This window comes from Triturus cristatus, chromosome 4_2 (assembly GCF_964204655.1).
Source record: "Triturus cristatus chromosome 4_2, aTriCri1.1, whole genome shotgun sequence".
Lineage (NCBI taxonomy): Eukaryota > Metazoa > Chordata > Amphibia > Caudata > Salamandridae > Triturus > Triturus cristatus.
The window spans coordinates 571,406,559-571,432,621 of record NC_140586.1 but is presented as its reverse complement, the minus strand read 5'-3'; the positions used below and the strand labels follow the sequence as shown (position 1 = coordinate 571,432,621).

At 46.2% G+C, this 26,063-nt stretch overlaps 1 protein-coding gene across 2 annotated transcripts in view; it reads right to left on the bottom strand.

Annotated features, from left to right (window-relative positions):
* The window catches only part of VAV3 (vav guanine nucleotide exchange factor 3), a 1,147,877-nt gene that overhangs the window by 642,610 nt on the left and 479,204 nt on the right, over nt 1–26,063 (bottom strand). For both annotated transcript variants that reach the window (XM_085602242.1, XM_085602243.1), the window contains exon 8: nt 11,759–11,862. In XM_085602242.1, coding sequence (XP_085458368.1) covers nt 11,759–11,862 — 104 coding nt within the window. The remainder of the gene's footprint in view (nt 1–11,758; nt 11,863–26,063) is intronic.

Below are 26,063 nucleotides of genomic sequence, written 5' to 3'. Positions count from 1 at the left end.
AGCCGTCATCTGTGCCCCAAAGTTGGGTGTCTGTTCTTTAGATTCCTTCTAATTACATCAGCGGGCTCCTCCTTCTGTGGGCACTTGAAGAGTAGGCAGGGCTGCCACAGAAATGTTGCCAGTGCTTTTCTTACTATAATACGCCCATGCACTGCTCCTTCTCATTTCGTATCTGTGTTGTATTAGTGAAACTTAACAAGTCTTTTCAATTAAAAAGAGACAAAACCTTGTCATTATCAGTGTTTTTTGCTTAAAGTAGTGTAATAGGAAGGGCCACTGGAATTATGTGATTCTACAGCTGTATTCCTCATAGTTATGTATTTGCCACATTTGTCACATAATCATTATCCGCTGCATAATTTGCACATTTTAACAAAACAAAATGTTGTTTCTACTTAAAACATATTGAAAGCTACAAAAAACGCAGAAACGTGGAAAGACGTTTGCAAAGGTCGGCTCGGCACCTTTCAGCAGCCTATTGCTGTATTTTGGTGTTATTGTGGTACTAACCAGGTGTAACCTTTTCTAAGATAGTGTTAATGTGTAAAAATTTAAAAATAATGAAGCTGAACTATCACAAAATAAACCACATTGCACCATCTAATTTGCCGCATAATTTAGTTAACCCTGCTTCATAAATTGGTTTACCCCAGAAGCATAATTCCAGTGGCCATGGACCAACATTAGGAATAATGTCATAGCAGAAAGAAAATATAACAAACCACTACTATGTTGCATATCCTGAGTATACCTTTATTTTCACTTACTTTTCTTGCACGGCAAAATCCTTCGCACTGTTTCTGCAATAAAACTGTTTTCATGTTTACATTACTATGTGATGGGAGCTTGCGGTCTCGATGTAGTTGGGATGTCTCAGGTACCTCTTCTGTTTCCATGTGCACACTATCCAGCCATCCCCGTGACCTAAACCCCTATCCCGGGCACAAAGTAGCCCAAGGCGTTGCTGTTGCAGATGAGAGTTACACAATTAGGCTTTGATTGTAAGCTTGCAGGCCCGTATGACTTGTTCTCATTAAGAAAAAGAACACAATATGGTTTTCTGCCTGTGAGTGGGCTGTGAGTGGGCCTTGGAGCTTTCTTGGGACTTCCCGGCCCACTCTCTAGAACCAGACCTGGGTTGGGCATGGGTCAGAGGCAGGCGCAGGGCTGCATCCCTCATGAGATTTGACCTGATATTCTGACACCCAGGAAATTCACGTGGAGGAACATCAGGCCAGTTATAATTGAGCCGAGCAGTTGTCCCATTCAGGATTATCACTCCGCCCAATTTATAATCGGGCCTATACATATATAGAGTAATACTGAGGAAACCCACAGGCGGATGTGATCATTTTTCGGCCCCTTTCCACTCACATCGGGTGTCATTCCCCTGTGTGCAAGAACCAGACCACGTGGTGATGGAGCCATTCAGAAATAGTCTAAACTAGGCTTCTTCAAAGAGTGGCTCGTGAGCTGCTGGTAGCTCTCCTGCTACCTCTAGGTGGCTCTCCAGTGAGCAGCCCCGCATACTAAAGTAGAATGATTTTCTTGGTTGAATTAATTCCTTATTCCACATTGACAAAACATTTTTTACATTGCTGCTGAGACTACCATGCCGATGCACTGAGGTGATCACTGCTGGTAATCTTGCATATGGTGACCACTGATTCAATATTGTGTGAAGTGGTCACTATTAAAGCGCTGGTGATATGAGTAGCTCGGGATCATTTTAATTGAACATAAGTAGCTCTTATTACAGAAGGGTTGGACAACTCTGGCTAAACTCTCACAGGACTTGTTCTGCTAAAGAGGTAGTTCCTAAAAGCTATTCAAAGGAATACAACTTATACTATGTTCAAATTCTTGGCGTCCAACTAAAACATTGTTTTAAAGTCTAGCTTGGTAGCACACTTGTCGCCAGGCCATATGAAATCAACAGAAAAAGAGCTTAAGAAAACACAACTGCGAGAAGGGCTTTAGCTGCGCCCACCTTTTGATTACCTAGAGCATAGCATTAGATTGGGCAGAAGTTGTGCACTTTTGCTAAAAGAGTGCACATATTGTAATTTATTATTATTATTATTAGTATTAGTATTATTAGATTCCCGAGGGCATCCCAGCACTGGCGTCTAGATAGGGGTTCCGGCGGAAATTTATGAGGCTGGTTGCTGGAATAGCCAGGTCTTGAGAAGTTTCCTTCTTTTGTTACCCTGAAGGCAGTAAATGTGTTGTGTAGTTCCTAGGAATCCCCCAGGACCTGCATGTTTTGGATGACCTAAACTGAGGGCTTGGTGTACCAACGGCTTCCAGACACCCCCACAGGATATGTCAGCTGTTAGACCAGCTAGCACGTGGATGGCTTACTTTCACTTACTATGGCCCTGTGTTAAAACACAATGAATGGATGAGGAAGAGAAAAACTATCCTGTATGCTGTAATGATATTAGTTTCGCATTTTTCTCCTCATGCCAGCGGTGCTGAAATGCAATGGCACGTAGGCATACACAGTCCTCATCAGTGACCTGTTACTGCTGGAGTGAACATGGTGCTCGTTGATTGGACCTGCTCTTCTAGCATAGCACGCAGTAATGCATTGTGAATCACAAGGGACATGGAAGCTGCCGAGATGGCTCAGGAGTGAATAATAGGCCTCCCTGATGTTAGAGCAGCACAGAGGGTCTGCACTTACCATCCTCGACAAGTGCCACTGTGCTGGAGCATAATCCTTAAATCTTGCCAGCTGCTCTGATCAGTTGTGAGAAAAGAGTAGGAGGAACTGAGACATTGAATACAAAATGCGCAGAACTGTCCGGTTGTCTGCTATTCAGTATCCCAGAAGCCTCTGGCCCCTGTCATGAGCAGAGCCTGCCTGCAGGCTTATGCACATTGTGGTGCCATTAATCCAAATCCAATATACAGCCCTTACTTTTGACGTGCCATGGTCACTGTCAGGAACAACACTGGCCGCATGAGGGGGACAACAGCAGCAGTGGCATGCTCCAGCAGGGTACTTACCCAGTGGCGACTGGAGACATTTGAAAGTGGTGGGAGCGCCCTACGGTCATTACGGAGGACCCAGGTGGGCGGGTTACCCCTGAATTTTATTTTTGTTAAATGAGTGGGTAAATGGTGCATTTTCAAGCAAATATGAGAAAGTAAGGTTAATAAAGCAATTGTGAAAGTGTAAATATTGATACCAATAAAGGGATTTCATATGATGACGTAGCCAAAATCAATTAATCATAAATAAACACAAAAATGTTTTAATTGTATTTATATAGCGCTCACTACCCCTGATGAGGCATCGAAGGTCTTTTCAGTGAGTAGCACAGTGCTCCAGAAACCAAAAAAGATTCGTGGTGGATTAGTATAGGGAAATATGAGTTATTTTGAGTGGTGGGCATGTGAGTTTTTAGTTGGTTTAAAAAGGATAATGGGAGGGCGGGTTTTGAGGGTGAGGGGGTTCAGACTGTGTAGGCACGAATGCTGAGGGCTGGCCTTCAATAGAAGTGGGCTGTCCAAAAACATGTAATATATCAACTCAAAATTAAGAATTACACTGCCAACTAAATTCCTTTCCTGCTCTTTTTGTGTGTTTTTTTCTTTTTTTGACCACCTTATTAGATTGTTAATGAGACAAGGGGCTGCGGTCTTGAGTCACCCTCGGCTTCAGTATGAGCTGATGTAGAGACTCTGAGCGATCTCTACTGAGCATGTTGGGCTGGCCAGAGAGAGGCAGCAGTCCAACCCGACATGCGCACTAGGGCACCTGGTGTCCTGTCAATATATTTTTAACCCCTCACGCCCCACTGGCTTCTCCAAAACACGTCTCAACCCACCTTGATACTGCAACCGGCCCGCGGAAGAACATTTAAAATGTTAGTATGCTTTTTCACTCTCATTTAAATGGGGGGGGCACAATATTAGTGGGGTAACGCCCCCACGCCCTAAGGGAGGCACCACCCTTGCGTTACTGCCATCTGTCATAAATGCATCACTGACATCCTTCTTTTGTTACCCGGAAGGCAGTGATTGTGTCGTGTAGTTCCTAGGAATCCCCCAGGACCTGCGCGTTTTGGATGACCTAAAGTGAGGGCTTGGTGTCCCAACCACTTCCGGACACCCCCACACGATATGTCAGCCGTTAGAACAGCTAGCTCTGTATTCTACAGTGGTGTAGGTAGTCTCAGGCAACCACTGAACATCACAACCCTGATTCCTCAGGGATCGCGAAAATCAGTACAGTACATTTCTCAGACACTTGTCCTTGTTTATTCTCAATACACAGGTTGGCGAGTATGATGTTTCAATAAGTACTTATTGGTCCAGCGACAATCGGGTGTAAAACAGATGTGCTGCGACAATCAGGAGCAGAAGCATACAAAAGAGATCGCTAGTACCAATATAGTAAATAGTAGATCCATTTCTACCGTAGTGCTAATAAGATGAACATAAGCAGTTCAGATAAAAACAGTAGCACTTGCATATTCTTAAAATGTGCGCCTATTATATTTGCCAAAATGTGCCTAGCCTGGATGTGTATAGCTATGTGTATCTGTAGCCAAGAAACCCCTAGGGAAGAACAGCCCCCTCAACTGATGGTTTAGAACGGAGGACCTCATCTCTGCTTTGAGGATGACACCCCGCAAGGGATGTCAGACCGCAGCGTGTCAGAGATTCAGCATGCAGGACCCCATGTCAGCTTGGAAGGAAATCTTCTCTAATTTGTTGGGGAGGTAGTGAGGGTCTTTTACACTAAAGTGGTCACTCCAGGGTTTTTTCTAGAACCAACATGTTTTTAAAAAAATCATGGATATTTTGAAAACAACTGTAAATGTTTTGAAAACAATTACCAATGCTTTTCTAAACAAGTGCAATCATGCACAGCTGGCTGTTGGCCAAGGATGAAAAAGTGGTGACCCTTATACAGAATAAGCATGGGGACATGTTTATGTATGTCAGGTACAAGAATAATGATACAGTACCGAGAGCCTGGTGTCGAAGAGACAGGAGCAAGCTACTACGTAAAAGGTCACCTAGAATCGTTATTGTTGTGGGGATGGGACAAATGCATGTAATAGGGGTATACATGACAGGACTAGCCGAAAGGACATGCCAATTGTGGAATCTGATCTACAGGCAAGTGCTGCACAAGTGGGGTAAGGCATGAATTAGTGCAGCGTCTCTATGCCATTGTCTCCACCTCCTTACATGCGCGGACATGTGGGCTGTAAGTATGGAAGAGCTGGTTGCCAAATTGCTGTCATGGTTCGGAAGCATACCCTGGTGAGCTGTACTGCTGTGCAAGCAATTCCCATTTCCACAAACAGACGATGTATGGTGTGCATTCAGAAAGTTTACCTTAGCTAACCAGTGTGGAGACTCTCAAACATCATTTTGTAGCCTTTAGCGCACAATTATTCCACACAAATGTCCTGTGCCCTCCCATTTATCTTTCTTGTTTCTCCTTCAGTTTGCCTTGTCCGCTCATTAATTCTACTTTCCTTGCAGATCTTTGAAGCAGCTCAAGGTTGCTTAGTCACTATACAAGCACCAATGTGCCATAATCTTTGAAGATCAGTTCATCCATCTCCCTTATAACCACATTCCTCCTTTCTGTCTCTTCTTCCCCTTTTACAGTCCTTCCTAGCGTCTTCTTATTTCTCCCTCTGTTGTTCTCTTCTTGGTGTTCTTACACACCCTCCCCTTTCCCTTTTCTGTTCCCTAACGTTGTGCTCTGGTAACACTTGGCGCTTGTACAGTGCCTATCCTAAGAATCTCTCTTAAAGTGGCCTGCTAACTACACAGGGAACACTGCCAGACAAGGACCCACATTTCTCACATAGTTAATATCTCCTTATTGTGCCAGAAAAAAGCTTCACTCCAGTAACAGTCCTGCTAGGAGGCAGCGAACAGGACGAAGATCGTTTCGGGTGTTAGGGCCTACAACTTGGAATGACCTACCACCTAATATCCGCTCTTTTCAGAATTTGAGAGCATTTAAGAGAGCGGTGCGGACCATGCTTCAGGCCCAGACATTTTGCCCTCCAGCTTATTCAGGTATTTTATGTTTTCTTTTCTGTTGCTTTGAACTAATATGTATCTTGCTTTTTCTCCCCCTCTTACCTCCCATTTCAATTAGTTTTTTGTGATCCTAGTACTAGGATGCTGGGGTGAATAAGCACTTGTAATATAATACTAATAACCATAGCCAGCCTTTAGCCTGGACAGGCAATAAACAAGCACCAACATGGCAGAGCCAAACATTCTGTATAGCCCTTACCTCTTTGCTGTCCTGCCTTCCTCTCTTACAACCCACTGCTTAACTCCCTGATTCAGTGTGCTGATACAGTGGGGTGACCGAAGGACACTTGCACAGACTGATGACACCTGGGGCGAGAAGCTTACAAAAGCACATGGTTGAAAAACATCTGTTTTTCAGGAGAGCCTCAGTACTGCAACAGGGCTGAACTGTGGTCCAAAACAGCACTGGTAAAATGCTCAAATCAGCCTCGCTTTCTTTGTCTTCTCGTGCTCTCTCTTTCTATCCATCCATCGCTTTCTCTCCACCCCCACCCCGGCCCTCACTTTTCTGAAGCCTGCCCATGCCTGCTGCAATTATCCCTAAGGAGTTAGGGGCAGCTTTGCTGATGACCCTATACAGTGTGACCCCATACCATACAGCAGTGCTTTAAATTGAAATATAGAAGTGCAGGTACTTACTATTTAGAGTACCTTTTTGCTCCTGAGAAGTGCTGGTATTCTCCCATTAAATGTATTGCAGCAGTGCTGACAAGTGCAGGTACTCTCCATCTCAAAATAAAGAAGTGCAGGTACTCAGTACCAGGTAGTACCTGCTCATTTAAGGCACTGCCAAACAGGTATGTTAACACTGTTCATAGTTCGATCTAACCATGTTACATGACAATAGGTCTATCATATAAATGTCTATCGTAATCTACAGACACTCACACAGAAATATTCATGCATACACACATGCATGCACCCATACTTGTTTATTCATACAGTCACGCATGCAGACCTACACATCATTAGTTATATCATTGATATTTTTAGAACACAAATGTACACTCTAATGGAGTCTCTTGGTGGTATACAAAACCAAATCAGCATCTGTCTAACAGTGAAGTATATATCCGTCAGCTTGAAAAAAGCCAGGTTTCAGTGATTTCCTGATTTTGATCTAGAAAGGTTCATTGCTAATTTCTAGAGAGAGTTTATTCTATAACTGTACACTTGGACCAACAAAAGGACTAGCACCCCCTTTGGAATAGTTAACTGAGAGGGTTTCAAATGTCTCTTTTTTCTGTGGTCTTAGATCACAGATAAGAAAGTATTTTCTGGGGTTTTTTCAGAAGCTTATGCCCATTTTTATGTTAAAGGTTGTAGATGATTTGCAAATTATGCATTTTACGACAGGTAACTAGTGAAGGTTGCATATGTAACTTGACAATGAGTTATTTTTTTCAAATTAAAAACACATCTAGTTTAAGACACTATAAATTTTTGCAGGTGCTGAATGTGTTTCTTCTGGTAGCCTCAGATTGGCAGAGTTAATATAATGTTTTTGAGACCGTAAAAAAACATTGTCATCAGTTATTCGGTGAACAAATGATTGAAAAGGAAATATTCAAAGAAGGGCTCATGTTTAGAAAAAACAGATCTTGGTAATTGCAGTAATTTTCTTTCGATGTCCTGTTTGGAAGCAAAAACATGCCAAGATGTCTGACGGAAGAGACTGGATTGGGCCATTCAACCAATAAGGAGGGTAATATGGACAATCCTAGCAATTTACTTTGGTTTATTCAGGTGCTAACAGTTTCCATCATGGGGGCACGTTCAACGATTGGATTTCTAGGCTCTTCCTTGAAGTTTATTATTAGTTGTGTGTCATCTGCATACAGATGTGTGATCACAATGACTTGCTGCAGGAGTAGAACCAGAGGTTTGAGAGATTAAATACTAATAGGGACTGACCTCTATAGGACACCCCAACAAAGGAGTGTTGGTGCAAGAGAGTGAGGGCCTAGAGGTGTTTGTTGGGTCCTGTTAGTAATAAAAGATTTAAGCGACTGGAGAGCCATCAGAGAAGGCTTGTGTGTCAGAGAGGCAACTTGGAAGGCCATGGGAAATTCTGATGTAAGCATATATCATTCTCTTCATATTGGATAGTGTGTCAGATGTTCAACGTTGTCTTTGCTTCACTTTAATGGTAATTTTTCCCCAGGTCACCACATAACAATCTGACCAATAAATAATGTAATACCTGATTTCAAGACTGCACACTCAGGAGCTGCTGTTCACTGCCCACTGTATTTGCTCTGACTCCTAAAACATATAAAAATTGGCTAATTCCTGATTGGAATAGTAAACGCTCCTATAAGGCCATAATACGGTGAAGAAACTACACCCATGGCATGGAAAGTTAATTGTCACCTATGGACTAAATCCCTTATGGTGCCATCCACAAGTGTGGCACAGGAGAATATGGCTTCAAGCCAACATTGTAGCATGAATGCTTACGTTTAAACCTCCAGGCTGACCTTTCAAAAAAATGCTTTTGATAGGGAAAAATCTCCCTTTTAAATAAAAAGAAGTCACCCCCATGTAGGCATTGTAGCCCAAAAAGTAGGGTGCATTGTATTTAAAAGTAAGACATATAAAAATGTAATGCTACCATGACCCTGCCATGACAATCCCCACTGTAGAGGGCCCTGGCTTTCCTTTGGGAAACTAGACTACAGATTCAAATATGGATTCAGCTATCCAGGGTTTGAAACCAACGTGAAAAAATATTCAACTGCTATTTTTAATATTTATTAAAAAACCTGTTTAATGGTGAAGTTGGATTTGGTTTTTTAATACATATTTAGGAAAAGTTACTTTTAGAAAGTTACCGTTTTCCTGCCTGAAGCCCTGGAGGCTAATTTGCATTAACAGCAGCTGCCCAGCTATTCTGTACAGTATGTGTGGAAACTTCTGCTACAGCTGAAACAATGGCCTGGTTGTGGGGAGGTACTTGTCTTACCCTAGCAGGAAGGTCAGTTAGGGTGGACCCAGGAACATCAATGACATGTAAAGGGTCTGTCCTATCACCAGTAAATGTAAGGTGAGAACTGGAAAAGACCCGGCCACGCTGGTTCCAATCCCAGAGGGAGGAAAGCTACTCCCAAAATCATTTTTGCGTGACGACAAATGAGGGGGCTACTTATTTTCCTGTCCAGACCTCTGGACAGGCACATTTCCTCTGCACAAGGAAGAAAGTGTTTCCCAATATTGGACTTTAGAAGTAAGGTGCACTTTTGGGTTGTTTGCAGTTGGGCAAAATGGAACTGCTGAAAAAGTGGGTAGAATTGCTCATGGGAACCCCTACCCACTAGCTAGTGCCGACCTTAAATGTGGTAACCCAAGGAATCCTCCTCAGATTGCTTTCTGGACCTGTGAATGAACAGAGGAGGAAAAGCTGCACCTGATGTTTGAGACATGTGAGGAGACCTAAAGGGCGGCAACTCCTCCCACGTGTACCAAGTACAAAAAAGTGAACTCTATAGGTCAGTTGGCTGACCTCTTGTGTGGCTTCAGGGACATAACAAGCTTCAAGAGGCCTTTTTACGGAAGTGTCCAGTGACTAGCAGCAAGTGGGAGAAGACTGGGCCCTGCTGGTGGCCTCTGCTGCAGTGAGTCCTGACCTATAACTGCTGTCCCTAAGGTGCTGAGAGTGGTGGTGAGAAGAACGTACTCTAAAATCCCTGAAAAATGTAGACTTGAATTAAGATTGCACTTCCAGACTTCATGAGGATCAGAACTAACCACCTGAGTAAATCCACCCAAAGTGTGACCTCGCTTGGCAAACAAATCAGGTTGGACCCACCTTGAGCTTTTTACCACCAGAAAAACCAGTTACGCAGATCCTCATGGCAAGCCTAGACAACTTTGGTGCAACCTTTCCATATAAAGCCTGCAGTCTTGCCCCAGTGGAGGAATCCGAGCTCTAAAACGGAGACTAAGTCCAAAGGTAGAAATCGTGACTGGTTGAAGGCATCAAACGTATCCGACCACCGAGAAAATTTCCCTGGGATCAAAAATGTACATTTCATACATGGAGTTTTTCCCCTACTTATGAGGTATCAGCACAGTGGCTCTGCCACATTACTTGAGGGTTTGACGACAGAATTACCGCAGAGCATGTTGACATCTGACAACTCATTGCTTGCTGTGCATAGCTCACCTGTCGGATCGTCACATGTTCAAGCCACGAAGATTGCAAACCAGAATGTTAATAGACTGCACTGTCATGTGCAGACTGAGGATAGTTTGGAGCATTCCACATGGCAATGTTCTTGACAGAATACATAAGATGTAGAATGGTGAATTGTGACAGTGTGTGGTTTGGTTTGTGAATGGTGCCCTGACGGCTCTGTGTGTGTACAATTCTGCGCAATGTGTCATGGATTATTTCTCTTGTGTGGTACCTTGCTTGACTACTTATTTGGTGGGCTGCTGCAACCCATTTCAGAAAGCTTTTTCCATGCACAAGTGAGACTCAAAAGTGGAAATAACTGACAAATGTGTAACTCAATGAAATTTACAATGACAGATATCACTACATTAAACCTGCTGCGGGGTCAATAATGTGGCGTATGAACCAAAAACAGATGGAATATACAAGTTTATTTACTTCGGATTACTTGTGCCAATTTGTCTTAACTATGTAGACTTGTGTGTGCTTTGGTACCCATTGTTGCAGAGTCAATAATGTGTATGGAAATTAAGCGCAAAATCAGAACTCATATGTGCTAAAGTGGACGTTCCTAGGGGAATGCTGGGGTGTGGGTAGGCACTTTAGGTAATTCTTTCGGTCAGTATCCACAAACAATTGCCAGTATGTAGGTCTCCTTTTACTTCACATCTATTTTACATCTGAAGGATTAAGCTTTCTACAATGTACTTTTGTTTGGTTCATGATACATGAATCCAAATACACACATGTTTAATTAAGTGTGGAAGAAAGTGTTCGAGTATACAGCATATATCAGCTAATGACTACAAATACCACAACCCTACTCGGATACTTTTTGACAACTATGAGCTACTTATAGGTAGGCCAGAAATATTTCTGAATAAGTCTGTCATTTGTAAATTACAGCCATGCACAGATTTATGCAACATATGTCGGCATTTATAACTTTCTTTGTAAATTGTCCCACTATGTTGAATGAATGGGGTGGACATATACATGCTTTGTGTGGTGCCTAATGAAGGCACCTCATTTGGCAGGGCTTCGGGCCTTGCTTTCACGGTGGTGCTGCTTTGGAAAAACCAACCTGCAAACAAACAGCCAAATGTGTTTGAGAACTATGTTGATTTGCATGTAGTACCCACTCTGCTTATTACTTGAACGAAACGGATGCACATGTAGATATTAGTGTGGGTTTACACAATTTAACATGTGCATGCGTATAGTCAGTTACAAGAACACTGCAGTAATTATTTTACTGTTGTATACATTTGCCGAGTGCTGGTAAACTTCTCATCAGTGGAAATCTAAGCCACAATATAATAAGCGTCAAGTGATATAATTTTTATCTGTAATTTATATTGTATTAAAAAGGTAATAAATTGTGAGTCATTGTAGAATGATTATTCCTCAATCTAAAAAACATAATCATGTTCTTAAAACCAACTAAGAGTTGAAAACACTCAATTTAAGCAAACGGCTACGTAGTTTAAGACTTACCTTTCCTTGTAATTGATGAAAATTTGATAGAGGTTTTGATCATTTCTGTTCGTGATTGAGTCATGTACCTCATGCATGAGGCTTTTATGCACTTTCACCAAATCCTAAAAAATGAATAAAATACAAGAACAATATCAGTAAAAAAACAACCTCAAGCAAAGGGCTACCGCAGTCATAAATACACAGTGTTTCTAGAACAAAGAAAGTATATCACAAATTAATAATACATCTGAAGAAGCGAACTTCAAAATGCAATGCAGTGTCAAATTTTCTGTATATGTGTGAGTTGAAACTCGTGTTTACGAATTTTTATGCAAGTGTCAAAATACAGGTTCTTGTGTATTCTTTTCAAATATTCTTTAATAAAAATGGTAACAGCTGAGACATCATGGTTTAAAGTTTTACGAACATTTTTCACTGAAACAGCGGTACATTCCATAGTAAATTTCATGATAGCATCATAGAGTATAGTTTTTAAAGCTAAACAAAATAATTAGTAATTGTAAATCTCTTACCGCTGACAGGGATAAAAACAATACATGAACATACTCAGTTCAGAGCTTCTTATGCTGTGTATTCACCAATCAAACAAATGTATTATTTTTCATTTTTGTGTGCAGGTGAATGTGTACAGAATGTCAAACAGCCTGTAACCTCTTGCTGACTGCCAGCAGTTCACAGAAGCAGCAGAGTTATAGTATATGCTATATTATATTATAGACATTAATAAAGCACTTCTACTCCAGCGGTTTGATGCTGCTAGGAACTGAACAGCGGTCAGCCACAGAATCCTATGTATCCTTTCTTCCTTATAAGCTTCATACAGAGTCCCTCACCCAGCCCCCTATCTTACATCTAAGTTACCTTTCTCTGTTACACCCTCCAAAGAGCAGACAGATCTCACTACTGGGCTCTCTGAGGAACAGGGGAGCATCCAATCAATATTATGCGAAGCCCAGCCAAGGGTATGCACAGCACAATTCAGGAGATGCAGAGACTTGCTGAATGGTACATGCACTTATACAAACTGATGCTTTTAGAAAAAATCTTTTGATCATAAAAATAGATGATAAAAATATTAAATAGCCTGACATAAACCAAATGACGGAAAGGATGACTTATTCTGAACGAGGGATTTGTTTTATAACTGCAGCCTTAATTTGACATCTACAGAATATGATCAACTATTGTGCATGGCTACTGTATATTTATTTCTAAATTCTCTTTTCTAAATCTACCTATTTGTAGTGAATCTGCCTTTTCTGCATTCTGTGCTTGGGTGACATTGATATTCAGTGCCACAGTGCACGTGCTCAGGCCCTTCAATGGCGTTTGTAAAATTGCTTACACCTACTAGGTCTGTTTACCTTTCCTGTAAGGAAATAGTAGTTGATGCAGAAAATGCATCAATGGCATGTGAGTTAAATGTCATATGTTATTTGCAGTCTATATTTACACTACTCACATATATGACAATTATATATGGCTGCTATAAGCACCACTGTGCTCTGGTTGGGCGTCAGTTTAAAAGCACTGTTGTAACGTATGGCAAGGAAAAGTGCCATTGCTACATATGAAATTCTGAAGTTTTATGTTAATACGTCGACCATAAAGTCTGCTTTGTAAGCCCACAGAGAAAGGTGCCTAATATAAAAAGTGGCACACCATATATTTGAAATAGATTTTCCAAAGACAGGCCTAGGCTTAATTAAACTGTTTATTTCACAACTCAACTTAGGAAAATACAAGGAAGATAATTGTTTTTTGTTTGAGTCGATTATCAAAATATGGTTTAATGGAGTAACAAGATTTTTTAGCACTTTAATTGAAAATCTACTCTATAAAAATGTACTTTGGGCTTCCCACGCCAGCACTGGCTTAAACCAGTTCTACCACTCATCACACTTCTAGTCAAATTCACGTTTCTTGCTAGAGTTAACAACTCTGCCAATCAGAGGGGAAAATCCTGGCCTCTAGGTCCCAGGAGGCAAGGGTGTTGTTAACAACTGGCCACATCACAAGCAGCAACCATTTGGTGGCATATATAACAGAACAAAGAACAGCCTTAACACTTTTATTTTGATTTTCTAATCCTAAATGGGGCTATTAGAATCTGATCTAATTCCTTTCCTGAGCTCTTATAGACCCTTTGAGCCAGGCCACAGTATGAAGGGACAGAGAGGGAAAGAGAAACAGATGTACAAGAACAGACAAGCCAGACAAATCTTCCATATTTAGGGGTCGATTACGATCCAGTTCGGAAGGGCTGCAAATCGGATTCGGGTTTGCTGAATCCAATTCGGAACCCTTGTTTCTGACCGAATTGGACACAGTTCCCAACAACCGATTATGATGCCGGTAAACCAGTAGGGCTGTCCGAATCAGTTCCGAAAGGCATTCGGACAGCTCACATCTTTCGGAGCCGAATCGTACAGCTCTATGGACTCGGTTTCAGAGCGAGCGATTACGATGACGATTCAGACAGCCGTTCCTTTTTGGTTTCTCCAGAACAAATCGACTGCCAGAATCTGTTTTTGGGGGCCCGTAGCAGGCCCTTCTTCACCGGGGGCCCTCTGAATCGGGTCCGTGTGGGTACCCAAGAGACCCCCCTTTCCACCCATGCACAGTGTGGCAGGCATCATGGGATGCCCTTCGCAGGATGCAAGGTTTTCCCCAGCCACCCCTTTCTTCAATGGGAGCTTGTGTTCTCACTCGGAACACAGGCTCCCATTGTAGTCAATGGGAGTCCGACCGAATCGTATCCAGAAGCATCCGGATACATCCAAATCGCTCAGTCGCACTCACCCGATCCGTTTTGTCCGGAAAGCATTCCGGGATCGAATCGGTAGGAATGCTTTCCGGACGAGATCGTGATCAGCCCCTTAGTATAAAGCATGGAAAGGAAGGTGTGGGAAATGAAGACAATGCGAGATCAATGGATAAAACAAAAATCAAACATAATTAGATAGCATTAGTGATCAAAAATACTGCATCACAAGACGTGCAATGTAAAGAACTTGGAGCACAGAATTTACCATGGGACATGTGCAAAGTGGTAGGACAAATCAGACTCCAATGAGGTGATTTTTTCAGGTTGGATTTGAACAGCTAATTTTGGATGGAGTGACTCCTACCAACTTAATAAATAAAATCTAGTTAGGTCAAAACAATTCTGAAATAATTTCTGCTCCACCCCTAGTAGATATGGCCCAAGCTGCAAGCAATCCCCAGAGAAGTATGAGTTAAGTTCAAGCAGAACAATTTTAAAAGCAAAGAACACAAACCAACACATTTCTCAAACTAATTTCAAAAACAGAGGAAAAACTAATGAGCAAATGGACATCAAGGTTATTAAAATAGCTTATGGGGAAGCAGTTATGCATTTTTACAGTTTTGAGCCAAAACGCACCAACAAAATGTAAAGCACCATTGAAAAACAGCAGTTCATGGTTGACTGGAACCTAGATGCTATTTCAGAATTCCCACTATAGAGGAGAGGTAGGACACCCCAAGTGTGTAGCCCTGCTCAGAGATTTTACCTTTCGACTGACTTTCTGAATTGGAAGTCCAAATCTTCCAGTGGGGCAAAACGCAAGGCTGTTGTCTGCAACAGTCCATCCCTGTTGAATAGTCATCATTGACCTCCCACTGAAGCCATTGGTTTGATGCCAAAAGCTCAGAGCAGGAAAGCTGAATTTCATAGCTGCTAACGAATAGTTTCTTACCTGTCGGTGTAGTTTTGCAGCTTGAAGATCTTTCTGGATTCACTATGCTGTGCATCATTCCGCGATCTTGTGGTTGGGTCCGGATTCGTAGTCTTTTCTTTGTTTTTCTTTTTTTTTTTTTCTTTTTTTTTTTTTTTTGTAGCCCAGGTGGTCGGCGACGATCCACCATTTGGTGCACCTCCCGTGACGTCGTCGTGCTTCCTGCGGAAGTCCCACCTTTGGGGCGCCATCTTCGGGTTCTTTTTTCCCTTTTTTCTTTTTTTTTTTTTTTTTTTTTAACCCTAGGCGATTGATTAGTCCTTCAGTCCATTTTCTGTACCTTTTATTCCTTCTGATGTTTTCATTTCACCCCCTCTTTCTCCAGCCTCATCTTACTGGCGGAGGTGGGTGGGTTCGCTAGTGAATCCAGAAAGATCTTCAAGCTGCAAAACTACACCGACAGGTAAGAAACTATTCGTTTTGCAGCGTGAATCTTTCTGGATTCACTATGCTGTGCATAGACTTCGTAGCGGTTTTCCTAATTTTGTGGCGGCTGGGTGGTAGATGAGCGTTGGTCGTTGAAAATGTGTTGAAGCACCTTCTGTCCAACCTGTGCTTCCTTGTTCATCTGAATGTCCACGCAGTAGTGTTTCGTGAACGTGTGCACAGATGCCCAAGTTGCCGCTAGACATATGTCCTGAATGGGCGTGTTCGCCAGGAAGGCAACGGTGGCCCCCTTCTTCCTTGTGAAGTGAGCCTGAGGCCCCTCTGCTAGCTCCTGTCCGGCCTGTTTGTGGCAGAATTGAATAGTGAGGGCAATCCATCTAGCGATGGTGCCCTTAGTCACTGGTCTACCCATGAAGCTAGTAGCAAAGGACACAAACAACTGCTTTGATTTCCTGAGTTCCTTGGTTGTCTCAATGTAGTGCATCACCGCTCTTTTGGCGTCGAGGGTGTGCAGAGCCCTTTCTGCGTTTGAAGTCGGGTTTTGGAAGAAACTCGGTATCTGAATACTCTGGTTCATGTGGAACGCCGACACCACCTTGGGCATGAAGTGTGGGTCTGTTCTCAGGACTATCCTGTCCTTGTGAATTTGAATGTAGGGTTCCTGTAGTGTTAGCGCTTGAAGCTCGCTCACCCTGCGTAGTGAGGTTATGGCCACCAGAAAGGCCATTTCATCGTCAACATTTGCAGTGTGGCCTTGTGAATGGGTTCAAACGGTGCCTTCATGAGCTCCGTCAGTACCACGTTGAGATTCCATGCTGGCGGCGGCAACCGTTTAGGAGGGGCAATTCTTTTGGCTCCTTCCATGAATCTCCTCACAACCTGCGAAGTGAAGAAACTTCCACCCTTCTCACCTCTGGTGTAGGCTACGATCGCCGCTAGGTGTACCCTTAGGGAGCTCGAGCAGAGGTTACTCTTTAGAAGGTGTGTGAGGTACCTCAGTACTGTTGAGTCTCTAGTCATTCTGTTTTGCAGGCCCTTCTTCCTGCACCACACAGTAAATCTCTGCCATTTGGCGCTGTAGCATTTTCGTGTAGTTGGTTTCCTTGCCTCCCGCAGCACCCACATAGTGCTAGGAGGCAATTTAAGGTGAGCGAACTCTAGGTCTTCAGGAGCCATGCCGCCAGGTTGAGGATCTCTGGCTCCGGATGCAGGACCTCTCCGTTTTGCATGGAGAGCAGGTCCCTTCTTCTCTCGAACCTGTGGGGGTTGCCCTGTGCCATTTCTTGAATTTGTGAGAACCATGTCTGCCTTGCCCACTGCGGAGCCACTAGGATCAGAGTCATGTTGCTGGTTCTGCACTTGTCGAGCACTCTGTGCAACAGGGGTATCGGTGGAAAGGCATAGGCAAATGTCCTCGACCAGCTTATACATAGGGCATTTCCTTGGGATTGCTGATCTGGTTGCCTGGACGCGAAGCTTTGGCATTTTGCATTTTGGCGTGTTGCAAACAGGTCTATTGTGGGTGCCTCTGGAAAGCCTTCAGGGCTAGCAGGATGGTTTTCAATTCGAGGTAATTGATATGGCGTACCGCATCTGCTGGAGCCCACAGACCCCTCACTCTGAGGTTGTCCATGTGCGCTCCCCATCCCTTTTGCGATGCGTCCGTGGTAATGGTCATTGTTGGGTTTGGTGGTGTCAGGCTTCTCCCTGCTGTCATGTTATCTCTGTTCCACCAAGTCATTTCCTCCTGCACTGCGTGCGTAACAACCACTAGGATCTTCCCAACTGCCGCTTGCTTGTGACCATTGCTGTTGTAGCCATTCTTGGAATGGTCTCATGTGCAGGCGTACATTCGGCACCAGCTGGATACATGACGCCATCATCCCCATCATCTTGCTCACTGACCTCACTGTCAGAGCTCGCCCCTTCTGGTAGAGACGCGTCTCCTTCAGTAGGGCCTCTGTTCTCCTGTCGCTGGGCACCACTGTGCTGTTCAGGGTGTTGATTTTTGCTCCCAGGAAAATCTTCACCTGCTCCGGTTCCAGCGATGACTTCCCCCAGTGTATCGAGAACCCCAGGTTCGTCAGAATGTCTGTCACACGTGTTGCGTGTCTCTCGCACTTCTCGCGTGTGTTTGCCTTGACCAGCCAGTCGTCTAGGTAGGGGTAGACATGGATCCCCTGCCTTCGTAGGTGGGCCGCGACCGCTGACAGGTATTTTGTAAAAACCCTTGGCGCCGATTTTAGCCCGAAGGCCAGGGTTGTGAACTGGTAGTGTTCCTGGTCGATGTTGAACCTTAGAAGGCCCTTGTGCCTTCTGTATATTGGAATGTGTAGGTAGGCATCCTTGAGGTCCACGGTGACCATGAAGTCCCCGTCTCTTATTTGTGGGAGCACCTCCTGCAGCGAAGTCATTTTGAACTTCTGCGTTCTGATGAACTTGTTTATCGCAGGTCCAGGATGGGTCTGACGTTTCCGTCTACTTTCGGGACCACGAAATAGTTCGAGTAGACCCCCTTGTTGCGTTCTCTGAACGGCACTGCCTCTATGGCTCTTTTTTCTAGTAGTTTTATGGTTTCTTCTCTGAGTAGGGCCAGTTCTTGAGCCGATCTCTGTCTTCCCTTTGGTCTTCTGTTTGGAGGTCTTTTCTCCAAATCCACGCAGTATCCGTATTGCATGACGTTCAGTATCCACTTGTCTGTGGTTTGGGGGCATGTCGAGGGTAGGCGTCCTCCTGCGTGCTGAGTCACTTTGAAGAGGGTTGGTCACCCCCTCTCCTCCTCTGGCCACGTCCGTTCCCTCTCCCGCGAAAGGACTGGCCCCGAGGTTGGTACTGCCAGTTTTGCTTCTGTTGACCTTGTTGTCCGTGATTATCACCCTGCTGACCCTGCTGGAACGTCTGGTGCGACGCTCCCTGCTGGCTTCCTCCCCGACCGTAGGGTCTCCTAGAGGGATTGCCTCTCCTCATCCCCCTTAGCTGTAGGGCCCCCATGGACCTCGCCGTTTCGTTTTCTTTTTTCAGCTGGGTGAGTTTCTCGTCTACTGTTGCTCCGAACAGTGTCTCACCGTTGAAGGGGGTGCTAAGGATGTTGTTCTGCACCTCCGGTTTGAATCCCGAGATTCTTAGCCATGCATGTCTTCTCTCGGTGACCCCTATGGCCATTAGTCTTGCCGAAGTCTCTGCCCCGTCCAGCGCCGTCTTTATACAAGAGTTGGCGATGTTTTTACCTTCTTCCACCAGGTGGGAGGCTCTTTGGCGGTATTCTTCGGGGAGGTGCTTTACTAGCTCCCCCATCTCGTCCCAGTGCTGGTACTGGTGCCTATTGAGAAGTGCATTGGAATTCGCCATGCGCCAGTGCATAGCGGCGTTCCTCTCGACCTTTCTTCCTGTGAGGTCTATCCTCCTGCTTTCTTTATCTGGTGGTGGCCCCGAAGTTGCTGGCACGTTGGCCCTTCTCCTGGCCGTGGAAGCTATGATGGAGTCGGCTGTGATACTACCCTTGATGTAAGGGGGGTCCAGAGAAGAGTGCTTATACTTTTTCTCCATCCTGGGCGTGATCGAACGGCAAGTCGCTGGTTCCTTGAAGGCCTCCCTCCCCTGATTCATCACACTTTGTAGCATGGGAAGGAATTGGCTCCTCGTCTGGATGGGGAGCAGGGTCTCGAGGAGGAAATCGGCTTTCGGCCTCTCCTCATCCAATTTCACGCCGAAGGCTGTCGCTGCGCTCCTGACCACCATATTGTACACCCCGATGTCGTCGGGTGGAGAAGGCCTCGAAGGGTACGTGTCCACGGGCTCCTCGGGGTTTTTGGTGTCGAGATCCTGCCATTCGATGTCGTGGCTGGTTGATGGCGCCGAGCTGTAGAACGACTGCTGGTCTTCTTCCTCGGGTTCGCCTTCATAATAGGTCTCGTCTTCCTCTTCGAGATCTCTCGGCAGCCCCTCGGTGTCGAATTCGTCCTCCATTTCGACGACGTTCGTCAGTGGAGCCGTTGGAATTTTGAATTCCTTCATCTTGGCGTCGAACTCCTTCTTCCTCTGAAGGATGTTCTCCATTTCGGCCTCGAGCCGCCTCTTCTTTTTCTCCATCTCGGAGATGCTTTCGGCGTTGACCGCGGGCCTCTTCGACGGAACTTGCGTCGACGCCGATCTGTCCTTCAGCGTCGAGCGCCCCGTTTCATGGGCTGTCTTCGACGAACCTTGCCTTTCGGCGTCTTTCGGCACCAGGGAGTCCTTTTCGAAGGATCCGCTCGGCCTCTTGTCCATGGTTCCCCCCTTGGTCGTCGAAGTTTTCGGCGCCGGGGCTCCCTTCGTGGACTTTGACTCAGATTTTTTCGAGTCACCCTCAGGTTTTCGAGGCATTTTCGGGTGTTTTGAGCTCAACGATTCTCGAAGTTTTCGGGTCCCTCGGCGACGTTGTCCTCATCGTCTGTGGAGAGGCCCAGATCGTAGAGCGACGGGGCCTTAGCCTTGCCATCCATGCTGGCGTTGGCTCTTCGCTGACGATCTCTCACCCGGAGCATCTTCGGCGCGAAGGCTGAGCAGGCGTTGCAGTCCTTGCTCTGGTGGTCGACCGGTAGGCAGAGGTTGTTGACTGGATGCTGGTCCTTCTGCGCGAACTTGTGGTGGCAGTTAGGGCAGAACTTGAATGGCGTCTTGTCCATTGCGCTCAGGGCCTCTGAGTGCGCATTCTCCAAGGGCGTCGAAGAAAAAGGGTGGAACACTTCCTTCTTCGCGCTCCTGATGTTAAATATTCCTTTCCTGTGATATCTTCGTAGTTATTTATCGACGAAACTCGCTTTTCCTTCTTCTTCTTTCGATTGTAACTCTGGAGCTTCCCGATGACGATCCAGACCCAACGGCGGAAAAAAGAATCTGAAGATGCGACGACGTCACGGGAGGTGCACCAAATGGTGGGTCGTCGCCGCCCACCTGGGCTACAGAAAAACAAAGAAAAGACTTCGAATCCGGACCCAACCACAAGATCGCGGAATAATGCACAGCATAGTGAATCCAGAAAGATTCACGCTGCAAAAGTGTAATATTTACTGCATCGGTCCTAGGTTTTACTTGATCGGTCCACACCACCAGATACCTTTACTATGCATTCACCCTAAGCGCTGTCTTTAGTGCAGCAAAAACTTCTGAGAGGTATAAATTTGATTTTCCTCCCAACCTAGGGTGCAAAGTTCCTGGGAAAGGCTCAGCAGTTTACATCAATCCTCCAAAGGTGAAAAAATGACCGGTTGACCGTTCTCAAACTACTGGAAAACTTCCTTTTGGTCAGACCCTAGCTCTTCAAGGTTGGCTACTAGGCACCAGGTCTCTTCCCAGTGAGGTCATCTGCAGGACCTCAGCGGTTAGCTGGGCAATCTTGGAGTCAAGCGTAATCTGCTTGTTGTGCCGGTCCCTTAAGTAGGTAACAGAAGGACACTTACTTGACCCTTGGAGAGCAATTCCAGTCCCTGGGAGCCAGAAGGAGTCCTTGAATCCTTGAGTGAGTCCTCTTCTTCCATGAGGGTCGTGAGTTTTTCTTCTTTCAATAGGGCCTTTGGGAGGTAATGTTTGAGGTGCTAGTTTTAACCTTTGTTTTGACAACTATTTCTGGCCAATCCCAGAAAGCTAACCCCTGCTATGCAGTCAGCATGGCCATGTCTTTCCTGAGTTCACATGCAAGCCATTCTCTTCTGAGCCAGGGTCATTAACTCTCTACCCGCCCAAGGATGTGTATTTCAAGGGGCGCGGCCTATAACATGGCCGAGTAAGACCTGTCCTCTTTGAGCTCCGGGCAGGAGCTGTAATCCGTACCGAATCCTAATGCACACCGGGCTGTCCCCATACACAAGCTACTTTGGGTTGTACGGGGACTGTTGCTGAACTCTCCACTGAAGCGTGGATAACCGTGGAAGGGCAGACGACTGCTCTGATCACTAACGTGAAAGATGGCGGACTCGCAGGCCTGACCGCCTCCAACGGAGGACTGGTACTGACCAGAGGCAAGTAACAGGGCGCTGAAGGCAGCTGGACATGGTCTCCCCCCCTACTGGTCAGCGAACCCTGTGGAGACTGGTGGTGGTTCTGGCACCACGCAGGAGGGAGGGGCAGCGGCTCATTGCGGCGGCAGAGGGGCGATGGGGGATTGGATTCGGACAAAGAGCCATTCCAGGGAAGATTCAGTGTGGTGTCGCAAGGAGAAGTGGAGGGGGCCTGTGCTGGGGTCCCCGGGCAGATTGCTGCTGGAACTGCATGTAGCAGCAGAAAATGCTGCGAGGCTGGGCCACAGCTGAAGTGTCTCACTGGCCGGCTTGCCCACCTGTATCTGGAGACCGAGAACCCCGAGCTGGTGCCTTGCTAGGGCCGATGCTCCTGAAGAAAGGGCCCCAGAGTTCTCTGCCTCTAACTGTCATACAAGTGAGAGGGATTGCATGGTGGCAGCTGAGGTGGAAGTTAAGAGCTCTCCTGGTGTGCAGAGCGGGGTAGAGAGTTCTAACTGTGAACTGCAATGGCGTATTGACGATGCTGAAAACAGGGCATGCGGGAATAACTTACGTTTTGTGGGGTTCCCACCGGGCGTGGAGGCTGCCAGCGTGCCTGTGTTCCTAGCCACATGGCAGAAAAACATCATCTTGCCCGAACACTTCTCCACCTGCTTCGTGATTGAGAAGGCACACAGGGCGCTGAATGCGAAGCCGCCACCCGGAGCTCTCCCTAGACCTATCCTAGCGACGTTCCTCAACTTTCTTGGCCAGGACATGATCCTACATGAGGTGCGCAGCCTGGGAGAAGTCTGACACAAAAAATCTAAAATCGTGATCTTCCCGGACTACAGTTGCGAGGTCAAGCGCCAGAGGAGGACTTTCCATTCCGTTAAAGCGAAGCTCAGAGCACTGCAGAGACAGTACATGCTCCTTTTCCCTGCAAAATTGAAAGTCATATACAAGGGAAAAACCCATTTCTTCCAGACGCCGGAGGACGCATGGGCTTGGGAGGAGGAGAGACCGGTCCTGCGCCCTTCTGGGGAACAGAACCGGGATCAACTGCTTTGGCATCCAGAGATCAGACCTTAAGGACACGATATGGAGGAAAAGAAGGACTAAGTCGGGATTGAGGAGAGCAGATCGAGGGACACTCTAAGCATTGAGAGGGATCAGCAGGGGGGCTAGGGGCTCCGTGAAGCAGGGCATGGCAGGGCACAGATATATCTAGCTAGCGTGATTCCCACGCCGATTCAGAGGGGCTGAGAGACTCCTCCATGGATGAAAGCACACACCCACTGGTCACCGAAATCACAGCACTGTAATGTGGAACAGAAACTGACCAGCCCTTACTAAAGGTGTGGTAGACCCGGAATGCCTGAACATCTGAGCTAGTAGCAACATACCGGCCAAGGACCTGTAACTTTAAACCAACGTCTCGAGTGGTTGTAGCTCGTCCACTGGGACTAGTGTTAGAAGTGGTATACTAGTCCTGTGAGGATCTGCTTTCGTACTTTCCACTTGTTCGTATATAGTGGGTGATTTTAGGTTTTGTATCCACAAACAGGGGGGTGGGTGACAGACCTCTCCATCTCTTCTTACACACGGTTGCTTTATAGCCATGGGTTTATGTGCTCTGAGAAGGTCTGGCGGGGGTAGGGAGGGGAGTTGGTTGGGGAGTACTGGGATTGTTGTTATCTACGTTCATGTTAGTCACACTGGGTCTGAGGTAGTGGCACAGCAGAGGTGGGGTGGTAAGCCTCCAGAAATGGGCACACATGAGGATGTCATCCTCTAGGTTCCTGGCGTACCTATGTCAGCCCCATAGAGAAATGGGCCCTTTTGGTCCTAACTTGAAACGTTAACGGCTCTAGGGACAGGATTAAGCGGGGGTTGGTTACACAATACGTAAAGTGGCCAGATGTGGTGATGCTCCAGGAGACACACATTCAGGGCACCCAGTGTAGCTTCTTGGGGAGGAGAATGTACGCAGTGCTGGCACACGCGGGTTTTACCTCCGGGTCATGAGGGGTTGCAATCCTGATAAAAAATCTCCTCCCTTCAAACTAACTCGTAAATGGGTAGATCCTGACGGCAGATTTGTAGTGGTGACGGGCACCTGGGGCCAACGTAGGCTTATGCTTATTTGTGTCTATGCACCGCCCATACTGCAATCTCCTGTACTGCTCAAAGTGGCAGACATCCTTCTAGAGACCCCCATATCCTTCCATGTGATAGGGTGTGATTTCAATGATGTTATGTGAGCATCATTAGACTGTTCAGAGTACCGTGAGAGGGCGACGGGCACCACCCCACTACCATGCTTCACTGACACATTTGGGCTCACAGACACATGGCGGTATAAACATCCACACAATGGACAATACTCATATTTCTCGGGGGCACATAGTGTCTTTTCAAGGATGGACTATGTCTTCGTCCCCTCATGTTAGCGTGGAGAGACTAGTCGGATTGACTACCTCACGCATAGGTTATCGGACTACTCACATTTGTGGGCACACTTGGGGACTAGGACTTGGGGCCCACAAACGTGGAGACTGAATGCATGGGACCTACAAAATAGTATATGAACAAGAGAGGGGCTGGGGGCATTCATTAGAGGTCCAGCACACATGCCCCCGGTTCGACAGTGTTAGAAATGGGATTTCTGGTTGGCAAGGAATTGCGCCAAAGCCAGGCAGAAACCACCACTCTAGTCAGGGCAAGGGAGTTACACACTGAAGATAACCCCTGCTCACCCCCTTGGTAGCTTGGCACGAGCAGTCAGGCTTATCCCAGAGGTAATGTGTAAAGCAAATGCGCAACACAGACACACAGCAGCAACACACTAGGCACACCACAAAGGAAACTCCACACAAGGTTATATCAAAAATAGACTTTGTATTATCATAAACACATTAGAAACATAATCACACATCTACACTGTGCCAACTGGCACTAGGCAATATTCAGAGGGGATTATATACATGACAGGGCCAATTGGGCCACTGTCAGAACCATCACAAAGCACAAATAGTAAATGTAGAACACAACCAGTAATTACTGGCAAAATACTGTACTCAGCATTATATCCTGCAACAGAAATCATATTATGCAATCAGCATCACATTAGGCATAAAAACACATTAGGCCCAACCCTCCTAAGCCTAACACCTTACGCAATAGGCCTCACAAGCATAAACACATTATGCACAGATCAGGGTGCATAAATCAGATTTGGCAATAATCTTCACAAGCATAAAGACATTATGCAATAATCATATTGGGTATTACCATAGAACTGACCCCCAGGCCAATGGGCCTTTCACTGGGGCTCAAAATGCCCTCTGTTCAGAAAGTCAGGGTTTAGCTGCAAAGGCAGGGCCCAAATGAGCTGGGGCGTGGAAGAGTGTATCTCACTCCTTTACTTCAAGAATGCCCCCATAGGAAAACTGGCACTCACTGTGCCTCTGGGGTCCCCACTGGGACTCTACGAACAAATGTGCCCAACCTTGCAGCTGCCCGCGCTGGTCCAGTGCAGATGTGAAAAAGGCCAGGCACCACTGTGCCGCCTGAGTACCACTCAGGAACTCTTAAAAACAAATGTGCCCCCACAGAAAAAATGGCGCTGGCACCACTGTGCCTACTGAGCCCTCACTTGGGCTCCTAAACGACACATGCCCCAACGTCGTAGCTGCCCACTGTCAGGCGGGGCAGCTGTGGCAATGAGCACCAACAATGTGCCCCGATCGGCACCAACAATGTGCAACATAGAGCCCCCACTCACTGGGGCTCCTTTGTGGACTCTGCTTCTCTTGCTGGCTGAAGGCGGGCCGGCACACATCACAGGCAGGCCCCGATCATGGGACCTCTTCCAGTCGGCTCCGGTATTCCTCTAGCGCACGCGGGGCTCCCTCCGACTCACGGGAGCCCCGTTCAAGCATGCACCCTTTCTGGACCCTTCTCACTTCGCCCGGTCCCCTTTCCTGGGACCGGGACTTCAACCTGGAGCCCACGAGGCTCCAGACGAGCGAGAGGGCGAAGGCCCCGCCCCCAACCAGGCAAGGTCGCTTGGCTTCCAGATTGTGTTTGGCAGCAGGCCGGCGATTCTCTGCGAGGCAATTGCGGGGTGGGCACCCGCTTTTCTAAAGCAAAGCCTTTAAAAATAGGCATAAGCGC